The sequence below is a fragment of the Aquarana catesbeiana genome, linkage group LG06 (assembly GCF_042186555.1).
Source record: "Aquarana catesbeiana isolate 2022-GZ linkage group LG06, ASM4218655v1, whole genome shotgun sequence".
Lineage (NCBI taxonomy): Eukaryota > Metazoa > Chordata > Amphibia > Anura > Ranidae > Aquarana > Aquarana catesbeiana.
This window is the reverse complement of record NC_133329.1, coordinates 327,422,669-327,444,098: the sequence shown is the minus strand read 5'-3', so window position 1 is coordinate 327,444,098 and position 21,430 is coordinate 327,422,669. Positions and strand designations below refer to the sequence as shown.

Below are 21,430 nucleotides of genomic sequence, written 5' to 3'. Positions count from 1 at the left end.
TTGCTCGTTTTTCCAGTGACACACATAGGGCAGTCCATTGATTTCAATAGGCTGTGCTACACCTGGCAAAGTAGCTCATGGGACATTTATAGCACGTTTTTTTTTCTGCATTTGTCACCTGTTGTTTTTTTTTTTTTTTTTTTTTTATGTGGCCAAATGTGTTTGCTTATGTGTTTTGATGTACCGTTAACAATTAATGACACTGAAAGTGTAAATGGTCATTTTAGGTGCATACTTGTGGCCATACACTATACAATCTGATTGTACAATCTTTGTACAATCTCCTTAAATTTACCAAAACAATGTAATAGGAGAACACCCCATCAATCCAATCACTCTGTATCCGATCACGCAGGCTCTTGCACTACATCAGGGGTGTCCCATGGGCTGCAGGTGGCCCCAGGAAATTTATCATGCACCCTGAGCCCGTCTAAAGGGACACTGGGAAAGCCAGGCAAATGCCCCCATGGAGGAATGCCAGGGGTGCTGTGAAAACGTAGTTGATGGGTGAAGGTGTGCTAATGAGGTCAGCTGCTAAACTCCTTCCTGTGTCTTACTGGCTAGTCTGTCTGTATACCAGGGAGTTTCTGAAGTGATCTGCGGAATATAGCAATGAATAAGGTAGGCCTTATTTTCAAAATCAAAGGAAACTTGTATTTTTGTGCAACAAAGGTACATTAATGGTATATTGGTACATAGGGGAGCTGGATTTTAGAAAAAAAAAAAGTGAACTTGGCTTTTAAGGCTAAGGCTCACAGAGTGAGTGGATCAAAGGAGTGCAGTTCATTCTGCATTCCTGTAACCCGTTTTCAGCTGACAGCAGGCTAAAGCCTGGACCAGGCTGGGGAAAGATCCAGACTTTAGCCCTGGTTCACATTGGTACGATTTGACGTGTCAAATCGCATGTCAAATCCGCAGCAATGGCACTGTCCTAATCGGTGCGACGCTGCATTTGCGGCACCACACCGATTTCAAAAAGTAGTTTTTTGTACTATTTGTGATTTCGGGCTGCGATTTACATTGACATCTGTGCAAAAACCTGCACAGATGTCTCTGAAATCGCGGCCAAAATCGGGATTGACATGCGGGAGTGAAATATTGCGAGTTCAGCTGAACTCGCACGGCTTCATTCCCGCAGCTCGGTGTGAACCTGGGCTTACAGTCAGAATCCACCCACATGCCTGGATCAGCAGCTGGCTGAGCCTCTCAGCTCCGCCACTGGGAGACTGAGCCAGTTGCTCCCTCCCCTCTTCATCTCAGCGGTCCAGTGAGGGGGAGAGCTGGTGATTGACAGTCAGGTTTAAAAAAAACCCCATTCTTCTTCTTTTTAAACTACAGTTATCACTTTTGGTTATCGCAATGACCAATCTTTATAAATGTTTTGTAATAGACACTACCCAAGCATCAAAGCAATCATGAGAGCACGTCTTATAGAACCTTTTTTTTTTTTTTTTTTTTTTTTTTTTGTTAATTATGGAGGTTATAATTCTGATCTAGAATGAGGTGAATAGTAATTTCTCAGTTTGTTGTAATGATGGCTTACAAATTCAGTAAGCGAATTTTCATTCAAGCTTGTCATTACAGAATCATTTAATTATTAAAATAATAAAATGACATATGCCTATTGGAAATGAACAAGCTACTTGCACTGAATATTTATGTCCGTATATAGCATTAATGCACTTTCCAAAACTGGACTCTGATGGCAGTTTACTTGAAATGTTTTAGATTGTTCTTTTTTTTTTTTTTTTTGTCAGGCATCATTCATGTAGGTATTACATATGAGCTTTGAGGGCATGTATTTGACCAGGGGCAGGGCCCGTCCATTAGGGCGCATAGGCGCCGCCTCCCCTGTCCATCGCCGCCACCCCCCATATCCATGCGTCTGGCCCCTTTTCAGGACGCTGTGCGCATGAATTCCAATGCAGGGTGGGTGGTTTTTTGAAGCACCGATTAGAGCCAGAGGCTTTAATAGGCTCCAAAATAGGGTGGGCTCGGGGGGGGGGGGGGGAGAGAATGCGCTCAGAGCCCACCCAGGTGTGTGAGAATAGCGAATGAATATTTCCTTTTCTCACACTGAATCGCCTCTCTGTGGAATTGCAGCCAGCTTCCCACACTAAACATGCCGATTCTGGGACCCAAAGACCGTCGAATGACCAGCCTGGGTGAGAATGCCACTGGATCCTTGGACAGGTAAGTGTCCTTATTTTTTTTAAAAGTCAGCAGCTACAGTATTTGTAGTGCGTAAATAACTGCTTTAAACACTACAATTGTGTAGCACTGGAGTAGTCTTTGAAGACTGTTGCAGTTATAGATGTTAGTGGAATAAATGGTAAAAATACAGCTGCCCAATGCCATAGGCCACAATTTATAGCTATCTGTAAGTATTAATACACCATTAAATAGACAGCTTGTTTGCCAGTTTAAAACCTTTTCATCTCAATTTGCAAATGGTCATACCAATTCTTATACAATCTTGTGAATATTTTATAGTAATTGGCATAACTGTCTAAAAAGATTTCAATTTCTCAAGATCTAAAATGTTCCCTAATAATGTTTTTCAGGTATCAGACTTTGAGGATGGATTAACCCACCATGAACAGTTTTCTCATACTTACTAGTTGGTATCCTGCATGATCCAGAGAAGCATTTGATATGATCTTTGGCACCTTAGTACAATCGGGATCTTAGTGTGAAGATGACTTCTGAAGAGAAAGGCATATCGCCAGCTCACAAAATATCAACTCCAACGCACAAAAGTGCCTCGTCTTCTTCCTCATCTCAGAGGGACAGTAGACAGGTAAGAAACCATGAAACTATCCTCTTCTGGCTCAGTTTGATAAGCTTTATAAGTACAATTATTGGAAGTATTTTTTGTTTTTTTTGTTTTTAAACTCATTGGTGTCTTCTTGGGTCCTAATATACAGTCTCATGTTTAGGTCAACTCTACCCAAGAGTGAGATTTCAGTTTTGCATTCCTGCTGTCATAGGTGTGCACAGCCTATTGCATTAGTGTGTGCACCACGAAGCTCAAACACATTAGTGTGTGCATGTGTATATATACTGCCAGTGTCAGGGCAGTAGATGGTGTCAGTAGTTTTAATAATTTAATTTTTTATTTTTTACAATTTTATTTCTTCAATTATTTTTTTAAATAATTTCTTTAGGATCCCCGTTAGGGGGCATTGGTGAAATATCAGGGGCCTAAACAGGGAGAAACTGCAGCACACGAAGTGATTAGGGTGTGCCCTGGCACACCCTGCGCGCACGCCTATGCCTGCTTTAAAGTTGGATCACATGCTTACTTTTCAGCTAAATCTCTTTGTAACATTAGAGTAGGGAATATGTGTAATACTCCCACGCTACCTGTAGCCTATATCATGGATATTAGAGTAGCCAGCTGACGTTATTATGTGTTCCACAATACAAATTGATGCAATATTAAAGCAGTTGTATACCCGCACATGGGAAAAAAACACACAAAAAAAAAACCCTGTAAGGCAAAGGCATAATGAGCTAGTATGCACTGCATACTAGCTCATTATGAATTACTCATCTTAGAACGAGTTCCCCATATCGCATCCCAGTCCACGCCAAAGGAGCTGACATTTTGCCCTCGGCGTTTCTTCCGGGTTCGTGGCTCCGGCACTGTGAGTGGCTGGAGCCGCGATGATGTCACTATTCTTTCCGGCAAGGTCGGGCCTTCACAGCACATGCGCCACTGACGTTAGCAGCTGCATGCAAAGTGAATATCTCCTAAACCGTACAGGGTATACAACCGCTTTAAATAAGTGCTACACTGCCACTATCCACTAAACGACTAATTTTGTAAGGACTAAAGTAAACATATAAAACCTAATGATTCTACCTGTGCAACAGTGTCAAGATATACACACATCTAAAAAAAAAAAAACTGTGAAAGACAAATAAAATAATTTCAAAATATTGTGCATTATACTGGAAATTCTGTCTTCAAACACAACGTGCATATCGTATGTAATTTTCACTGAATGTACATGCATAAGTGTCCAATAAATATATATAAATATAAAACAAAACCACGTCCAATCCTTCCAAAACTGTAAGCCACAACTTGCAAAAATTCTCCTCCGTGATCACTGCATATCACTCATGTCCGCCATGGGAACAGTGTATGCTAATATATGCCCTCACCTCTGTTTCTTGACAGGTTAGTTAACATGTGCCTTTTAAGGGAATAAATCATCCAGTGGGGGGCAGCACAACTCAAAACGGTTACCTCCATAGTGCTTTCCATTTAAAACCATACATTTATTAAAATAAATAAAACACTCATATTTATGGGTGCACAGAATGGTGCACAGCAGAAATTCACTTATGAATAATTTTCCCTAGGACCTGCCTGTGATCTGCTCTGGCTTGTGTATCTGAACACTTCCTGGTTAATGTGATAATGTCATCCGGCTCCATCCTATGTGTTTTGTCATAAATTGCATGACTACCTTGGGGGCCCTGAGGAAGTCATGTGACTCACTGGAGCACCGGACAGGAGAGATCGGCTGTGAACAACTGGCTCAGGCTCTCAGCAGCACACTGGGATGATGAGCCAGCTGCCTGTAGGGTATCTTGGTGAATCCTGACATTGTCGGGATCCCTCCAGAGTCTGCAGCGGCTTTGTGATATCACAGGAAAAATAAGTAAAAGTAAGCTGCATATCTGTGACCCACATGAGAAGTTTGATCAAAAAACTTTTTGTGTTTTTTTTTTTTTTTTTTTTTTTTTTATTAACAAGTGATTCGGCCAGGGGTAGGCAACCTTTTGAGCACAGCGTGCTGAAAAATATTTTCAAAGAAAGAAATTGAGTGTGCTGATTTTCTAACAAAAAAATTTTAACTTCACACTCTCAATCACGAAAAGGATTTTTTTATAAAGTAAATTCTGTAAACTACTTGAGTAGTGAGAAATTAACATCCTTCACTCTCACACCTCAGATCAGCCCCAATTCATGCACCTTCACACCTAAGATACCTGTCCCCCCTGCACATCTGCCCCACCACTGTAACCCCCTGCACATCTGCCCCACCGCTGTAATCCCCTGCTCATGTGTTCCACCGATGTACCTCCTTTCTCCTCTGTACCCCCCTGCCCCACCACTGTAGCCCCCTTTCTCCTCTGTACCACCAATGTACCCCCTGCTCTTCTGCCCAGCCACTGTAACCCCCTGTTCATCTGTCCCACCAATGCACCTCCTTTCACATATGCCCCCCTGCTGTACCCCCCTGCTCTACTGCCCCACCCCTAAACCCCATTCTCATCCCTCCCACCACTGTATCCCCTTGGTCTTCTGTCCCACCACTGTAACCCCCCTGCTCATCTGCCCTATCAATGTACCCCTTTTCTCATCTGCCCCACCACTGTACCTCCCTGCACATCTGCTCCACCACCGTATCCCCATGCACTTCTGTCCTACTACTGAATTACCTTGTCATCTGTCCTAACACTGAACTCATCTGCCCCACCACTGTAACCCGCTTTCTCATCTGCCCCACCAATGTACCTTCTGCACATCTGTCTCACCTCTGTACCCCCCTGCTCTCCTGCCCCACCACTGTAACCCCCTGCTCATCTGTCCCACCAATACACCTCCTTTCACATCTGCCCCATTGCTCTACCCCCCTGATTTCTATCCCACCACTGAACCCCCTTGCTCATCTCTTCCTCCACTGTACAGTGGGGACAAAGTATTCAGACCCCCTTAAATTTTTCACTCTTTGTTATATTGCAGCCATTTGCTAAAATCATTTAAGTTCATTTTTTTTTCCTCAATAATGTCCACACAGCACCCCATATTGACAGAAAAACACAGAATTGTTGACATTTTTGCACATTTATTAAAAAAGAAAAACTGAAATATCACATGGTCCTAAGTATTCAGACTCTTTGCTCAGTATTTAGTAGAAGCACCCTTTTGATCTAATACAGCCATGAGTCTTTTTGGGAAACATGCAACAACTTTTTCACACCTGGATTTGGGGATCCTCTGCCATTCCTCCTTGCAGATCCTCTCCAGTTCTGTCAGGTTGGATGGTAAACGTTGGTGGACAGCCATTTTTAGGTCTCTCCAGAGATGCTCAGTTGGGTTTAAGTCAGGGCTCTGGCTGTGCCATTCAAGAACAGTCATGGAATTGTTGTGAAGCCACTCATTCGTTATTTTAGTTGTGTGCTTAGGGTCATTGTCTTGTTGGAAGGTAAACCTTCAGGCCCAGGTTCTGAGCACTCTGGAGAAGGTTTTCGTCCAGGATATCCCTGTGCTTGGCCGCATTAATCTTTCCTTAAATTGCAACCAGTCATCCTGTCCCTGCAGCTAAAAAAACGCCCCCACAGCATGATGCTGCCACCACCATGCTTCACTGTTGGGACTGTATTGGACAGGTGATGAGCAGTGCCTGGTTTTCTCCATACATACCGCTTAGAATTGAGGCCAAAAAGTTCTATCTTGGTCTCATCAGACCAGAGAATCTTATTTCTCACTATCTTGGAGTCCTTCAGGTGTTTTTTAGCAAACTCAATGCAGGCTTTGATGTGTCTTGCACTGAGGAGAGGCTTCCGTTGGGCCACTCTGCCATAAAGCCCCGACTGGTGGAGGGCTGCAGTGATGGTTGACTTTCTACAACTTTCTCCCATCTCCTGACTGCATCTCTGGAGCTCAGCCACAGTGATCTTTAGGTTCTTCTTTAACTCTCTCACCAAAGCTCTTCTCCCCCCCGATAGCTCAGTTTGGCCGGACGGCCAGCTCTAGGAAGGGTTCTGGCCGTCCCAAACATCTTCCATTTAAGGATTATGGAGGCCACTGTGCTCTTAGGAACCTTAAGTGCAGCAGAAATGTTTTTGTAACCTTGGCCAGATCTGTGCCTTGCCACAATTCTGTCTCTGAGCTCTTCAGGCAGTTCCTTTGACTTCATGATTCTCATTTGCTCTGACATGCACTGTGAGCTGTAAGGTCTTATATAGACAGGTGTGTGGCTTTCCTAATCAAGTCCAATCAGTATAATCAAACACAGCTGGACTCAAGGTGTAGAACCATCTCAAAGATGATCAAAAGAAATGGACAGCACCTGAGTTAAATATGAGTGTCAAAGCAAAGGGTCTGAATACTTAAGACCATGTGATATTTCAGTTTTTCTTTTTTTAATAAATCTGCAAAAATGTCAACAATTCTGTGTTTTTCTGTCAATATGGGGTTATGTGTGTACATTGAGGAAAAAAATGAACTTAAATGATTTTAGCAAATAGCTGCAATATAACAAAGCGTGAAAAATTTAAGGGGGTCTGAATACTTTCCGTCCGCACTGTGCCTCCCTGCACATGTGCCCCACTGCTGTACCCTCCTGCTCTTCTGTTCCACCTCTGAACCCCTCCAGCTTATTTTCCCCACCGCTGTACCCTCCTGCTCATCTGTTACACCACTAAACCCTCTTCTCATCAATAATATGCTTGATATGCAGAGTAGTGAAAGAAAGCAAAGATGAGACACATCTACCTGTCCTGGCACACTCATTCTGCTGATTAGACTCTCGCATCCAGCCCACGTGCTTGTATGTAATGTCACATCAAAGCATCTGAAATGGATACGCAATGATAAGCTCAGGTCAGGGGTATTTTCTGAAAGCAGTGGGCCTGTGTGCAAGATCATAAGTTGGGCCCCCACAGCTGAGGAAAAGTGGTTGGGTGTGATTTTCATTGCGCTGAATACTGGCTGTGGCTTAAAGGGACACAGAGTGAAGGGGATCAGTAATAAGTTATGCTGAGTTTCAGGAATAATTTCAGCAGCAAAGTTCCCAGAAGCTCAACAGTAATTCCAAAAACTGTCACCTGATTGTGGTTTTCTTAATCACAGTGAAATCCCTTCTTTCTGAGATTGGTAGTGGCAACCAAGCGAGTCCTCTTCCTCCAGGTGGTTGGCAGGGCTAGCAGGACTGTGATTGGCTTTAGCAGTGGCCAATGACCGTCCTCCTCCTGGAAACAGGGACCACCCCCCTAGCACAACTGCAACGAATCTCTTCCCTATCACAAAAGCTGACGATCGCAGCTACAACAAAGTTAGAGAACCAAACAATGTTTCTCATCTTTTACAATGTGTGGGTGTACAGTGCCTCCCCCTCAGTGTACGGGCGGCATGGGGAATTCTGAAATTGGAATGCATTAGTGTCTCACTGACACTTCCCTGAGCTGCTCTGCTGATGGGGAGGTAGTCGAGTGCCGGCAAAAGAGGCTTTGTGTGCTGCTTGCGGCACCAGTACCGTGGGTTGCCTACCCCTGCATTAGACCAAACCGCTTTTTTTACATTTTTAATATGGTTGAAATTAAAGAAGCACAATCATTAAACAAAAGATAACAAAGGAAAATAATAAAATGGTTATGTTGAAATGTTTGCTTACCCTTACTTCTTAATATCATTTAGGATCAATGACCACTTGCATATTTTGTAATTGATGGGAATCGGACCCTTTATTTCATCGTGGTGAAGCTGCCCCTATTCTTCTTGGAAAACATATCCAGGCTGTATGAATTACTGGAGTGTCCACCATAAACTGCATATTTGAGATCTCTTTAAAGTGGCTTAGTGATGTTGAGGTCCGGAGATTGCGAAGCTCGCTCCAGAACCTTCATTATTTTCTACTGCAGTCACTGAAGGGTTGACTTGGCCTTATGTTTTCAATCCTTGTCATGTTGGAAGTTCCAAGTATGCCCCAAACAGTTTCCGGGCTGATTAATGCATTATTTTCTGATAATCTACTACATTCATCTTGCCATCAAAATTTTAAAGATATTCACTGTGCCATTATACCTCTCACATTGGTTTTAAAGGGATGAGGTGGAAACCCTAACATATTAATTACACAGGTTCTGGGGCTAATTTTATTGCAGATAAGACACCAAATGAGTCACATTTGTTGCCTTGGTCACATGAGCCACAGAACCTGTGTAATTAATGTGTTGGGTTTTAAAGGGATGAAGTGGCTGCCCGACTTGCACACCCCCAGAACAGCAGAGATCCACCTCCATGCTTAACAGTAGGAATAATGTGCTTCATTTCATAGATCTCGTTGGCTCTCCAAACAGCAGTTTTGATCTCATCACTCCAAGTGATTTTGTTCCAGAATTTTTCAGACTTCTCTAGGTGCTGTTTGGCTTATTGAAATGGGGCTGTTTTGTGGTGTTGAAGCAGCAAAAATGGTTAACATCTTACAAATTCTGCCAGGGGGCATATAAACTTAGAAACACAACTTTAGTTCATTAGAAAAGTTATCACTTTTAGAAGCTATTCAGAAGAGCTGTCATGGTTGTCATTGCTGTGACTAATAAAGATCAATTCAAGGACGTAAAGCAATCTGTGATGGCGGGGCGGTGCGGCTCTTGTTCTGGGACGCCGTCATATGACGGCATCCCAGAATGACCGCTCTCGCGCGCCCGCAGGAGGCAAGGCGATCACGGCCGCCCCGTGTTGCTAGGACTCATGTGATCGGCTGTGTCCAATCACAGCCAGTCACATGTAAACACTGACAGAGTGTGAGGCGAGGAGAGCCGATCAGCGGCATCTCCTCACAGGGGGAAATGTAGGAATGTAATCAGGGCACTGATCATCAGTGCCCTGATTACAATAGTGCAAAAAAGTGTCACAAAGCAGTGCCCACAATTACCCCCCAATGCCAGCTACCAGTGCCCACCAGTGGCAAAAATCAGTGCCCACCACTGCCCACAAGTGCCACCAATCAGTGCCCATTAGCGATGCCATTCAGTGCTGGCAATCAGTGCTGCCCATCACTGCTGTCAATCAATGCCCATCAGCTCCCATTAGTACTGCCTATCCGTGCCACCTATCAGTGCCCACCAGTGCTGCCTTTTAGTGCCCATCAGTGTGGCATATTAGTGCCTCCTCATCAGTGCCACCTAATCAGTGCCCATAAGTGCCACCTCATCAGTACACATAAGTGCCACCTCATCAATTCCCACCAGTTCAGCCCATCAGTGCCGCCTCATCAGCGCACATCAGTGAAGGTGAAAAATAACTTGGTTACAAAATTTAGTACTGACAGGAAAAAAGTAAACTTTTTTTTTTTTCAAAATTTTTGGTCTTTTTATTTTTTACAAAAAAAAAAACCCAGCAGTGGTTAAATACCACCAAAAGAAAGCTTTATTTGTGTGAAGAAAATAATTAAAAAAAATTGGGTACAGTGTAGCACGGCCGCGCAATTGTCATTCAAATTGCGACAGCGCTGAAAGCTGAAAAATGGCTTGGGCAGGAAGGGGGTGTAAGTGCCCTGGTAGGCAAGTGGTTAAACACTACAGCTGTGTCAAAAACTCCACTTAGTTTGTGCAACCAAAGCATACCTTTTTAACTTTTTTATTTATTTATTTTGTGCTGTCAGTGTAAGTCATACACCGGCACCTGTGTGGGGTTTTATGCACACTCCTCACTTCTGTAACAGCTAGGAATGCATATACCTTTTACAAGCCAACTGTCGGCTTTCAGGGTGGAAGCGATCCGGCCGCCGTATTGACCCCTGGAAGTGAGGGTCCCCCACTTATGTGATCTACCATCCATACTTCCCGTGATTTCCAATTTCACACCCCCCCCCCCCCCGAAGACTTTTGAGCCACCCACATACAATTTTTTTATTCATTAAAGAGTTATACAGTAATGCACTAGGCCCTTCTTATGTATGTTCTTAGCCCTGGTTTTCCCTGAATAGAAGAGGCATCAAGGTTTCAGTGCACATATTGGTCGTTCAAGTTGGTGGAAATCTACAGTGGTCCATTTTGGGTTGTTTAAGGTTAAAGATCTGTCTATTTGGGCTCCATGAATATTGGACTGCCAGGAAGATTGTCACACCTGTAATGCAGACTTTTTGCAGATTTATTTGCCTCCCACGTACATGTTCATGCCTACTTGAATATGTACACTTCTGGGAAGCCTATGTACAAAAGTGCAGATTGCGCTACATGTTGCATATCGACGGGCAACCTGGCATTAGAGCCATAATTATAGGGTCTTTATTCATGGTTAACTCTAAATGGATGATATGTAAGAGCTTTTAAAGTAGAAGAATTTGGGTTCCAAAGTTTGTAGCCGTTTCACAGTCAAGTACAATTTTGGGGCTTGGTATGTCGGATGTCTGTTTACCGCTTATAACCTCATCTTTTGTCATTATTTATATTTGTTCATAATTGGGTAGTATATTGCGTTTTTTGTTTTTTGCGGGTTTTTTTGCACTAAAATTAAGCTTACTGTATTTTTCACTGAAAGCTTGCATTTTATAAGCCGTTGCGCTAATATGATTCAGCGTAAAAGAACTGATCTATCGCCATTTTGTTCTCCAGGGTATAACATATTTGTTTTTAAAAAATACCCTTTTAATATCACTTTAACCAATCAGGCCTAAAGTGTGTGCAAAAATGGCTCTGGCAGCGAAGTCTGGTTCCTATACCCTGAGATTTCTCAGTCCAGGTGGGCATGACTGAATTATTGGTAACCAGTCATGTTTGATTTGTCTAGATGTGGACATTAATCGCATGCCTGATTTGTTGGCTATAAATCTGCACACACGGCTACGCTTTTTTTTGCTGCACTTTATTCAAACTCTAACATGTATGTGATGTGTCTGAAATAAAGAATTAAAAAAATAAACTGCAAGGTTTATAGGAAGAGTGGCTTCAACACTGTGTAAAGCCCAGAAATAGCTGCAGCTTGGTGAAAGATTATACTTCTTCACCTAAAAAAAAAAAATAGAACTGCTTGAATCATTTGGTCAGATCCTCATGGACAGGGTGTGGGATGGAAAGGGGGAGAATGTAAAAGTAAATTGCTCAATGAGAAATTAAAGCTGACATGAACCGCAGCTTCAGTACTAGCTGTGGTAAATACGGCTAAACGCTGTCCTCGTACGCCGCCTTCTATTTAGGGGGTGTGCGGTCTTAACATTAGTAGCTGATAGAAATTGGATGCTAAAAAATGAATTGCTATAAAGAGACCATTTTTGAGCTCCATAATTCAATCAGTAGATTGCATCCTGAAAGCCATTGCCTACAAGGCAATTTATAAACTGTGATTGGGCCATTATATCCGCTATCAATTTCACAAGCCGAATGGTATTTTTACTTTAGGTTTTTGTGGTAGCTATTGCCTGTGATACAATGAACAGATATTTCTTATTCATCCGTTCTGTACAAAGTTGGAAAAATCTAATTTTATAAAGGAATAAAAATTTTAACTGCATATCAGATTCAGGCACGAGTAGCAATGTTATACAATTTGCTTAAAAAATAAAAGCCAGGCAAACATAACATTTTTAAGCAAGGAAAAAGCGAGTCAAAGGATGAGCAGCATGTTATTATTATTATGTTTTTTTATGTTATGCTATGTGATTTAGAACAGATAACAAATATAAGGTAGCTGTTATCTCAATTTAGCCGCAAAAGCTCCACTTTAAGAGTACATTTCTTTAGAGTGCCTACAGTTAGAGAATTTCCTTACTGCTTGTTACGTATATGTGTAAAGTTTGAATGTCCACAGGTTCACTTTAACCATTTCAGCTCTAGAAGGTTTTACCCACTTCCTGTCCAGGCCATTTTTTGCGATATGGCACTGCGTTGCTTTAACTGACAATTGCGCAACGCTGTACCCAAATAAAATTTATGTCCTCCCCCCCCCCCCCCCCCACAAATAGAGCTTTCTTTTGGTGGTATTTGATCACCTGCGGTTTTTATTTTTTGCACTATAAACAAAAAAAAAGACAATTTTGAATAGAAAACAATGTTTACTTTCTGCTATAAAACATTCCCAATAATAAAATGTAAAATACTAATTTCTTCATCCGTTTAGGGCAGTGGTTCTCAACCTTACTAGTGCCGTGACCCCTTGATGATAAAATTTCCCAAGTTGTGGGGACCCCTAACAGTAAAATTATTTTCGTAGCATGGGTTGTCAGCTCCCGAAGCAAGACAAGTAATTTGCGCCCCTAACCCACGGACATTTAGCGCTCCCTGAGTCTCTTCCACTTGTACAGTATTAAAAACCCCTTATGGTACATTTTAGGATGTACCACTCTTTCTCTTTGTTCTCCTTTCTTTCCCTTTTATCCCTCTCTACCCTAATTTCTTGCCCCCCCCATCCCTCTCTCTAGTTGTCTTTCTTGTTCTTTCTCTTATTCCTTTCTCTCCCTTTTTCTTTGTTCCTCCCCTCTTTATCTCTCCCTTCCATGTATTCTCTATTTTTATTCCTTCTCTTACTCCTTGGTGGGGGAATGGGATGAGTGGCAGTGCTGGTGGGGGTTCTGATCAGCCAACTTAGGTGCTCTTAATCAAGGTCATCTGCTGATCTGAGAACTGTAGTGGGGACTTTTAATGGCAACTCTAATCACAGGTAGTGTTACTCACTGTGTCTCCAGCTTCACTGTGCCTCCGACTTTGTGGTGTCTCGCAACAGTGACACCTATGCCGAAATCAGGAGATAGGGTCTCCTCCAGCCCCACTCACTTCATTCCTCACCAGTCATCTGACCTCTAGTCTCTGCCCCCCAGCCATGCTGTGAACTGAATGGGCGGCTGCAAAGAGGTTTAGTGGAGGGCCGCAGGCTCCAGGGACAGCCCTGCTGGGCGGCTGCGAAAAGGCTGGGAGAGCAGCGCGGGCTTCAGGAACAGCCCAGGATTTGGTGACCCCCAGCAAATTGTCATTTGACCCCCGAGGGGGTCCTGACCCCCCCGGTTGAGAACCACTGGTTTAGGGCAATATGTATTCTGTTACATATTTTTAGTAAAATCCCAATAAGCATATATTGATTGGTTTGCGTAAAAGTTATAGTGTCTACAAACTATGGGATAGGTTTAGGGACTTTTTATTTATTTTTGTTGTTTTTACTAGTAATGGTGGCGATCAGCGATTTTTAGCAGGACTGTCACATTTCGGCGGACAAATTGGACACTAAAGGACACTTTTTGGGGACCAGGGACACCAATTCAGTGCTAAAAAAAAAAATGCACTGTCACAGTATAAATGACACTAGCAGGGAAGGGGTTAACACCAGGGGCGATCAAAGGGTTAAGTGTGTCCCTGGGAGGTGCTTTCCAACTGTGTGGGGGACGGATACACTGGAGGAAAAGAGATTGTGTTTCAGCTTAACTGAAACACAAGATCTCTTTTGCTTCCTGACAGATCAGCGGTCTGCCTTGTTTACATAGGCAGACCGCTGCTCTGTCTCTCCCCTGAATGGTCAGCGGTGGGGTCGGACCTGCTAAATTGGCTCCCGCTGTGTCCAATCACAGCGGGAACAGCGCTCTGCTCCACGCCATGTGAACAAAATCTCGTACAGGTACGTGATTTTGCACAGCCGGGCCGCCCTGCCGCAGTATATTCGGTCCGGAAGTAGTTACTATTAGGCTTAAAGTGATTGTAAATGATCACCTTGTAAAATAACCCATTCAGTTTAAAATAGAAATGAAACACAAAACACTTATGTATAGATTTAATAATAACGATCCCTGACAACCCTTCTCTTCAGAGAAGCCTACCCTACCCACACCTAACAACTGTTTGTTTTTTAATTTTCTCCATCAGCTCACCCCCACAGTTATTACCTTTTTGTTTCCACTTGACCCTCCCTTCTAGATTGTAAGCTCTAACGAGCAAGGCCCTCTGATCCCTCCTGTATTTATTTGTATTGTAAGTGTACTGTCTGCCCTCATGTTGTAAAGCGATGCGTAAACTGTTGGCGCTATATAAATCCTGTTTAATAATAATAATAGATATAAAAAAAAAACATTTTTTTCCCCCCTTTTTTATAAGTGATCACATTCCCTCTATTCTCAGCTGCATTAGAGTTGGGGGAGGAGAAACAGCAGTACACTGATATAGAGTTCAAACTAGGAATTAAAATGATGCCCAACATATGATGACAAACAATTTATTTTATATTATAAAATGTTTTAGTACATAAAAACAGCAAACGGAACAGTTCATAGGTGCATAAAATACAGAGTATTTCAAGTAATACTGGCCAAGGTATCCATGTGTCAATGGCAATTACTGGTAGCGATCCCTACATGTTTCGCCAAGCATTGGCTTCTTCAGTGGAGTATGTAATTGCCAGTATACGATAGTGGCTCTAATAATAATTGCAGAGAGACAGCCAATTACCATTTAACACAGCAAATTATCACACAATATACATAACCACAAAAACACAATAGTTAATACATTGATTTTGCGGCATGGCTCATAAACCATCCTTCCAATGGTCCACAACCCCACCTACCTCCAGGTATCCCCCCGCTGGGCGTGCCGTGCGACTGGGCCGTCCAAGGGCAACGACTGGGGCACCGTAAAGAGGGTGGCTGCAGGGCGCATATAGAGAACCAAGCTAAAGGCAAAATCAAATAAGAAAAGAAAGAGGGACAGTGAATTCATGATGGTGGACATAACTTCGTCCATTCAAGTGGGCTAACATAGCCTCAATACTTGCAATCACTCTGTAGAAGGAAGTGAAAAAACACAGGCATAAACTTTTTTTTCGTATTTATTACTTGAAATACTCTGTATTTTATGCACCTATGAACTGTTCTGTTTGCTGTTTTTATGTAATAAAACGTAATTTTAGATTATAAATAAAAGTGTTTGTTATATGTTGGGCACCGTTCTAATCCCTAGTTCGAACTCTATATCGACATCTTATTAAATCAGGGATGACGTGCCGGGTCTATTGAGGTCACTCAATCCACACCCTACCACGATCAGCACACTGATCTTCCCAGTGAAAGGCCGTGCAGGGGTGTGTCAGGACAAGTCTGATCATTGGAGGAGAGCAGGCTGAGTTCCCTGCATAGCTAGAGAACTGACCACGGTGTGTTTTCCATAGTGTGGTCAGTTTTTTAATAGGAAAGCAGAAGGACTGTCAGGATCATCAGGGATTTCACACAAAGGAAGTAATACAAAGAACAGGATACTTTTTTCATCTAAGTACAACAGGCACATATCAGGAATGTTAATAGATAGATTTTTCCAGAGGGGTTATTCTTTGGATATGATGGATCTGGAATTGAATTTAGTAGCGGATTTAGATCAACAAACCCTTTTAATTCCCAAAACAAACGATAAAGTCAATAATTCTTATGAATGGGCATTTTTCACAACATTTTTCAGTCAATATCCTTGGATTATGAATCTTTATAGAAAGCACTGGCTAGTTTTAAAAGAGGATAGGTTTTTGGGACCAGCCCTTCCGGAACATCCTAAAGTGAATTTTTAGAAAATCAGACTTTTTGAGGGATGTTCTAGCACCGAATGTTATAGATAAACCTGTGAAACCTAAGATGTTTTCCAATCTGAATGGTTTGGTTTGGTTTCTTTCCATGCAGAAGATGCAAAGTGTGTAAAACTTCCAAGACAATAGTGGCCTCATCATTTACTTCCGGCTCCACTAACAATATGAACTTCAGGACATCATCACCTGCCGTACCAAAGGAATTGTTTACCTATTAAAATGTACATATCAGGAATATGAAATGTTGAGTTTACAGGTGGAACGATAGTTGAATTTAAAAATCTTATGGGCAGGCAGGATTATTTTATTGCACAAAAGACACTGCATGTCTCTCTGCTATAAATAATCTGTCTGCATGATTGCAGCACTAAGTTTACATTCCTGGCAAAGTACAATGTGTCAGCCAATTAACCACTTAAGGACCAGCCTCGTTTTGGATTTTAGGTGTTTACGTGTCTAAAACAAAAATTTTGCTAGAAAATTACTTAGAACCCCCAAACATTATATATTGTTTTTTTTCTAACACCCTAGAGAATAAAATGGCGGTCATTGCAATACTTTTTTTCACACCGTATTTGCGCAGCGGTCTTTACAAGCACGCTTTTTTGGGAAAAATTCACTTTTTTGAATAAAAAAAAATAAGACAACGTAAAGTTAGCCCAATTTTTTTTTTTTATATTGTGAAAGATAGTGTTACGCCGAGTAAATTGATACCCAACATGTCATGCTTCAAAATTGCGCCCGCTCGTGGAATGGCGTCAAACTTTTACCCTCAAAAATCTCCATGGGCAACGTTTAAAAAAATTCTACAGGTTGCATGTTTTGCGTTACAGAGGAGGTTTAGGGCTAGAATTATTGCTCTCGCTTTAACGATCGCGGCGATACCTCACATGTGTGGTTTGACCACCGTTTTCATATCCGGGCGCTACTCACGTAAGCGTTCGCTTATGCGCGCGAGCTTGTCGGGACAGGGTTTTTTAAAAAAATATTTTTTATTTTTATTATTAATTTTACATGATTTTATATATTTTTACACTGTTTTAAAAAAAAAAAAATTGTGTCACTTTTATTTCCATTACAAGGAATGTAAACATCCCTTGTAATAGAAAAAAGTATGACAGGTCCTCTTAAATATGAGATCTGGGGTCAAAAAGACCTCAGATCTCATATTTACACTAAAATGCAATAAAAAAAAAAGTCATTTAAAAAAATGACATTGAAAAAAAATGTGCCTTTAAGAGCCCTTGCACACTGGGGCGGTTTGCAGGCGCTATTGCGCTAATAATAGCGCCTGCAAACCGCCCCGAAAGTGCCGCTGCATGTATTCCTATGTGAAAGCCCCGAGGGCTTGCACACTGGAGCGATGCGCTGGCAGGACGGTAATAAAAGTCCTGCTAGCAGCATCTTCGGAGCGGTGATGGAGCGGTGTGTATACCGCTCCTTTACCGCTCCTGTCCATTGAAATCAATGGGACGGCGCGGCTATACCGCCGGCAATGCGCCTCTGCAGAGGCGCTTTGCGGTGGTTTTTAACCCTTTCTCGGCCGCTAGCGGGGGGTAAAACCGTCCCGCTAGTGGCCGCATACCGACGGTAAAACGCCGCTATTAATAGCGGCGTTTTACCGCCGACGCCGCCCCCGCCCCAGTGTGCAAGGGCTCTAAGACGTATGGGCGGAAGTGACGTTTTGACGTCGCTTCCGCCCAGCTTTGTCATGGAGACAAGTGGGCGCCATCTTAGCCTCACTCATCTCCAGGCACAGCACAGAGAAGGACACGATCGCCTCCGCCGCTACCAGATCGCGGCGGAGCACCAGATCGCGGCGGGAGGGGGGGCCCCTCTCCCACCACCGATAACAGTGATCTCGCGGCGAATCTGCTGCAGAGACCACTTTTATCTGAAAGCCGACCGCCGCACGAAAACAGTGATACCGGGGTTATGGCAGCTAACTGCTGCCATAACGATATCCGCCGGCAAAGTTTGGACGTACATCGTCGTGCAGCGGTCGGCAAGTGGTTAAGACCGCCAAAGGACAGCTCCCAGAAGACGTCAGGGAGAAGATGCCAGTGCTGGCAAGGGGCCTAGTGGACAATAGACCCTTAGTTACGCTTTAAGTGAACCTGACTTTGCCCATACTTAAAGGGTAACTCCACTTTCGTGTGGGAAAAAAAAGAGCAAATAAAGAAAAAATATAGCACATATAATTGTAACACTAATCATATTGTAATTGAATGTTCTTAAAACTTACCTTTCCTTTTCAGTCTGCAGTCGCTGTTATTTTCTGAAAATGCATTGCAATGTGGCTACCTGGAGTTCCCCAGAAATATCATTTCCCCAATTTTCCCAGAAATCCGCACTAAGATACAATTCAGATTTCAGGCATCCCCCTGCAACAAAAAGGTCATTTTGGAGAGATGCTTTCAATAGGAGCATGTCTAAAGGGATGCAGGCCCAGAAGCTTTCCTCATTAGAGGCCTGCAGCTGCACACCTGACAGTTAATTATGAAACCACTCCCATTAGACCCACTCAGTACAGAGGTACAGACAAACACACATGGATTACTTCAGAATAACAAAAGGTAGGAATCTGAAACAAATGTTGTTTATAATCCTGCAATGTACATAAATCACCCAGAGGGGAATGTTTTTTTTCTCAACAAAAGTGGAGTTAGGCTTTAACCATTTCAGCCTCAGAAGGATTTACCCCCTTCCTGACCAGAGCACTTTTTGTGATATGGCACTGCGTCGCTTTAACTGACAATTGTGCGATGTTGCAACCAAACAAAGTTGACGTCCTTTTTTTCCCACAAATAGAGCTTTCTTTTGGTGGTATTTGATCACCTCTGCGGTTTTTATTTTTTGCGCTATAAACAAAAAAAGCGACAATTTTGAAAAAAAAAGCAATATTTTTTACTATAATAAATATCAAATTTCTTAGTTAGGCCGATATGTATTCTTCTACATATTTCTGGTAAAAAAATGGCAATAAGCGTATATTGGTTTGCGCAAAAGTTATAGCGTCTACAAAATAGGGGATAGATTTATGGCATTTTTATAAATTTATTTATTTAATTTTTTTTAGTAATGGTGGCGATCTGCAATTTTTATTGTGACTCTGACATTATGGCGGACACATCGGACACTTTTGACACTATTTTGGGACCATTGTCATTTATACAGCGATCAGTGCTATAGAAAATTCACTGATTACTGTGTAAATGACACTGGCAGGGAAGGGGTTAAACACTAGGAGGCGATCAAGGGGTTAATTGTGTCCTAGGGAGTGATTCTAACTGTGGGGGGGATTGCCTCACTAGAACATGACAGAGATCACTGCTCCCGATGACGGGGAGCAGTAGATCTGTCATGTTGTTAGGCAGAACAGGGAAATGCCTTGTTTACTTAGGCATCTCCCCTTTCTGCCGCTCCGTGACACGATCGTGGACATCAAGTCCGCAGGACCCTTGGGCACGGTCACGGAGTACGCGGTGGGCACGCGCGGCCACAATGCAGCGATTTAATAGGGACGTTCCTGTACGCCCATTTGCCCAGCCGTGCCATTGTGCCAATGTATAGCGTCGTGCGTTGGTCGGCATGTGGTTAACCACTTGCTTGCTGGGCACTTAAACCCCCCTCCTGCCCAGACCAATTTTCAGCTTTTAGCGCTGTCGCCCTTTGAATGACAATTGCGCGGTCATACAACACTGTACCCAAATGAAATTTTTATAATTTTTTTTCCCCACAAATAGAGCTTTCTTTTGGTGGTATTTAGTCACAGCTGAGATTTTTATTTTTTGCTAAACAAACAAAAAAAATGGAAAATTTTGAAAAAAAAAAAAAAAATCATGTTTCATAGTTTGTTATAAAATTTTGCAAACAGGTAATTTTTCTCCTTCATTGATATGCGCTGATGAGGCGGCACGTGTGGGCACTGATAGGCTGCACTGATGGGCACTGATAGACACAGTTAAGGTGGCACTGATAGGCACAGTTATGGCGGCACTGATGGGGACAGATAAGGCGGTACTGATGGGCACAGATAAGGCAGCACTGATGGGTGGCACGGATGGGTGGCACTGGGCACTGATAGGTACCACTGATGGGCACTGGTAGGTGACACTGATGGGCACTGATAGGTGGCACTGATGTGCAGCCCTGTTGTGGCGCTGATGGGTGACACTGTGGGCACTGATGGATGGCACTGTGGGCACTGATGGGTGACGCTGGTGGGCACTGGTAGGTGGCACTGCTGCCTATTGCTGTGTCACTGGCAGGGGGCACAGATGATCGCCGTGATCGGGACTGATGTCCCTCTCACGGCCGCCGGTAATTGGCTTTTTTTTCCCTCCTCACGCTGTCAGCGCGAGGAGAAAAAATAGCCGATTACCGGCTCTGTTTACATCACATGATCAGCTGTCATTGGCTGACAGCTGATCATGTGGTAAAGGGTCGGGACCGACCCCTTACTCTGATCTGTGATCAGGCAAGTCTCATAACCTCGCTGATCACCGAGTGCGCCGCACGCACCCTGTAGGGGTCGTCCCGGCAATGTAGGTCCACGCTGTTGCCGTCATTTGGCAATAGCGCGGATCTGAAGAGTTTAAAGGGTATATCCACTTTCATGGTAACAAAAATGAATATAGCATATATAATTACTTTACAAGCCATATTGTAATTGAATGTTATTAAAAATTACCTTTCCTTTTTCAATCTGCAGCTCTGTAATTTTCTGTAAAATGCAATGCAATATGGCTACCTGGAGGCGTTCTGCACACAGATTGTTTAGGAAACACCCCCCAGAAATGTCATTATCGGTTAGTGTGGTTGGAGCACTGATTTTCCCAGAAGTTACAAGTCAGATTTTGGGCATTTTCTGTGATATTCTCCCAACGAGAGATCACGTCTAAATGGGTGCAGACCCTGCCACTTTTCTCGCTAGAACTCTGCAAGTAACAGCAGCTGATTGATTATGTCCATTTGCAAACTGATTGTGAGTGACTTTATAATTGTCAAAGAGCCTTTCTTTCAGACTAACAAAAGGTAGGAATCAGCAACAAGGATTTTTTTTTTTTTTTTTTAATAATACTTGCAATGTACATAAATCACCCATAGGGTAAGTGGAGTTACTCTTTTTAAAGT

At 42.8% G+C, this 21,430-nt stretch overlaps 1 protein-coding gene across 3 annotated transcripts in view; it reads left to right on the top strand.

Annotated features, from left to right (window-relative positions):
• OSBPL6 (oxysterol binding protein like 6) overlaps positions 1-21,430 on the top strand; it is a 347,856-nt gene that overhangs the window by 155,430 nt on the left and 170,996 nt on the right. For all 3 annotated transcript variants that reach the window (XM_073633825.1, XM_073633824.1, XM_073633827.1), the window contains exon 3: positions 2,565-2,800. In XM_073633825.1, coding sequence (XP_073489926.1) covers positions 2,699-2,800 — 102 coding nt within the window. In that variant the 5' untranslated portion in view covers positions 2,565-2,698. The remainder of the gene's footprint in view (positions 1-2,564; positions 2,801-21,430) is intronic.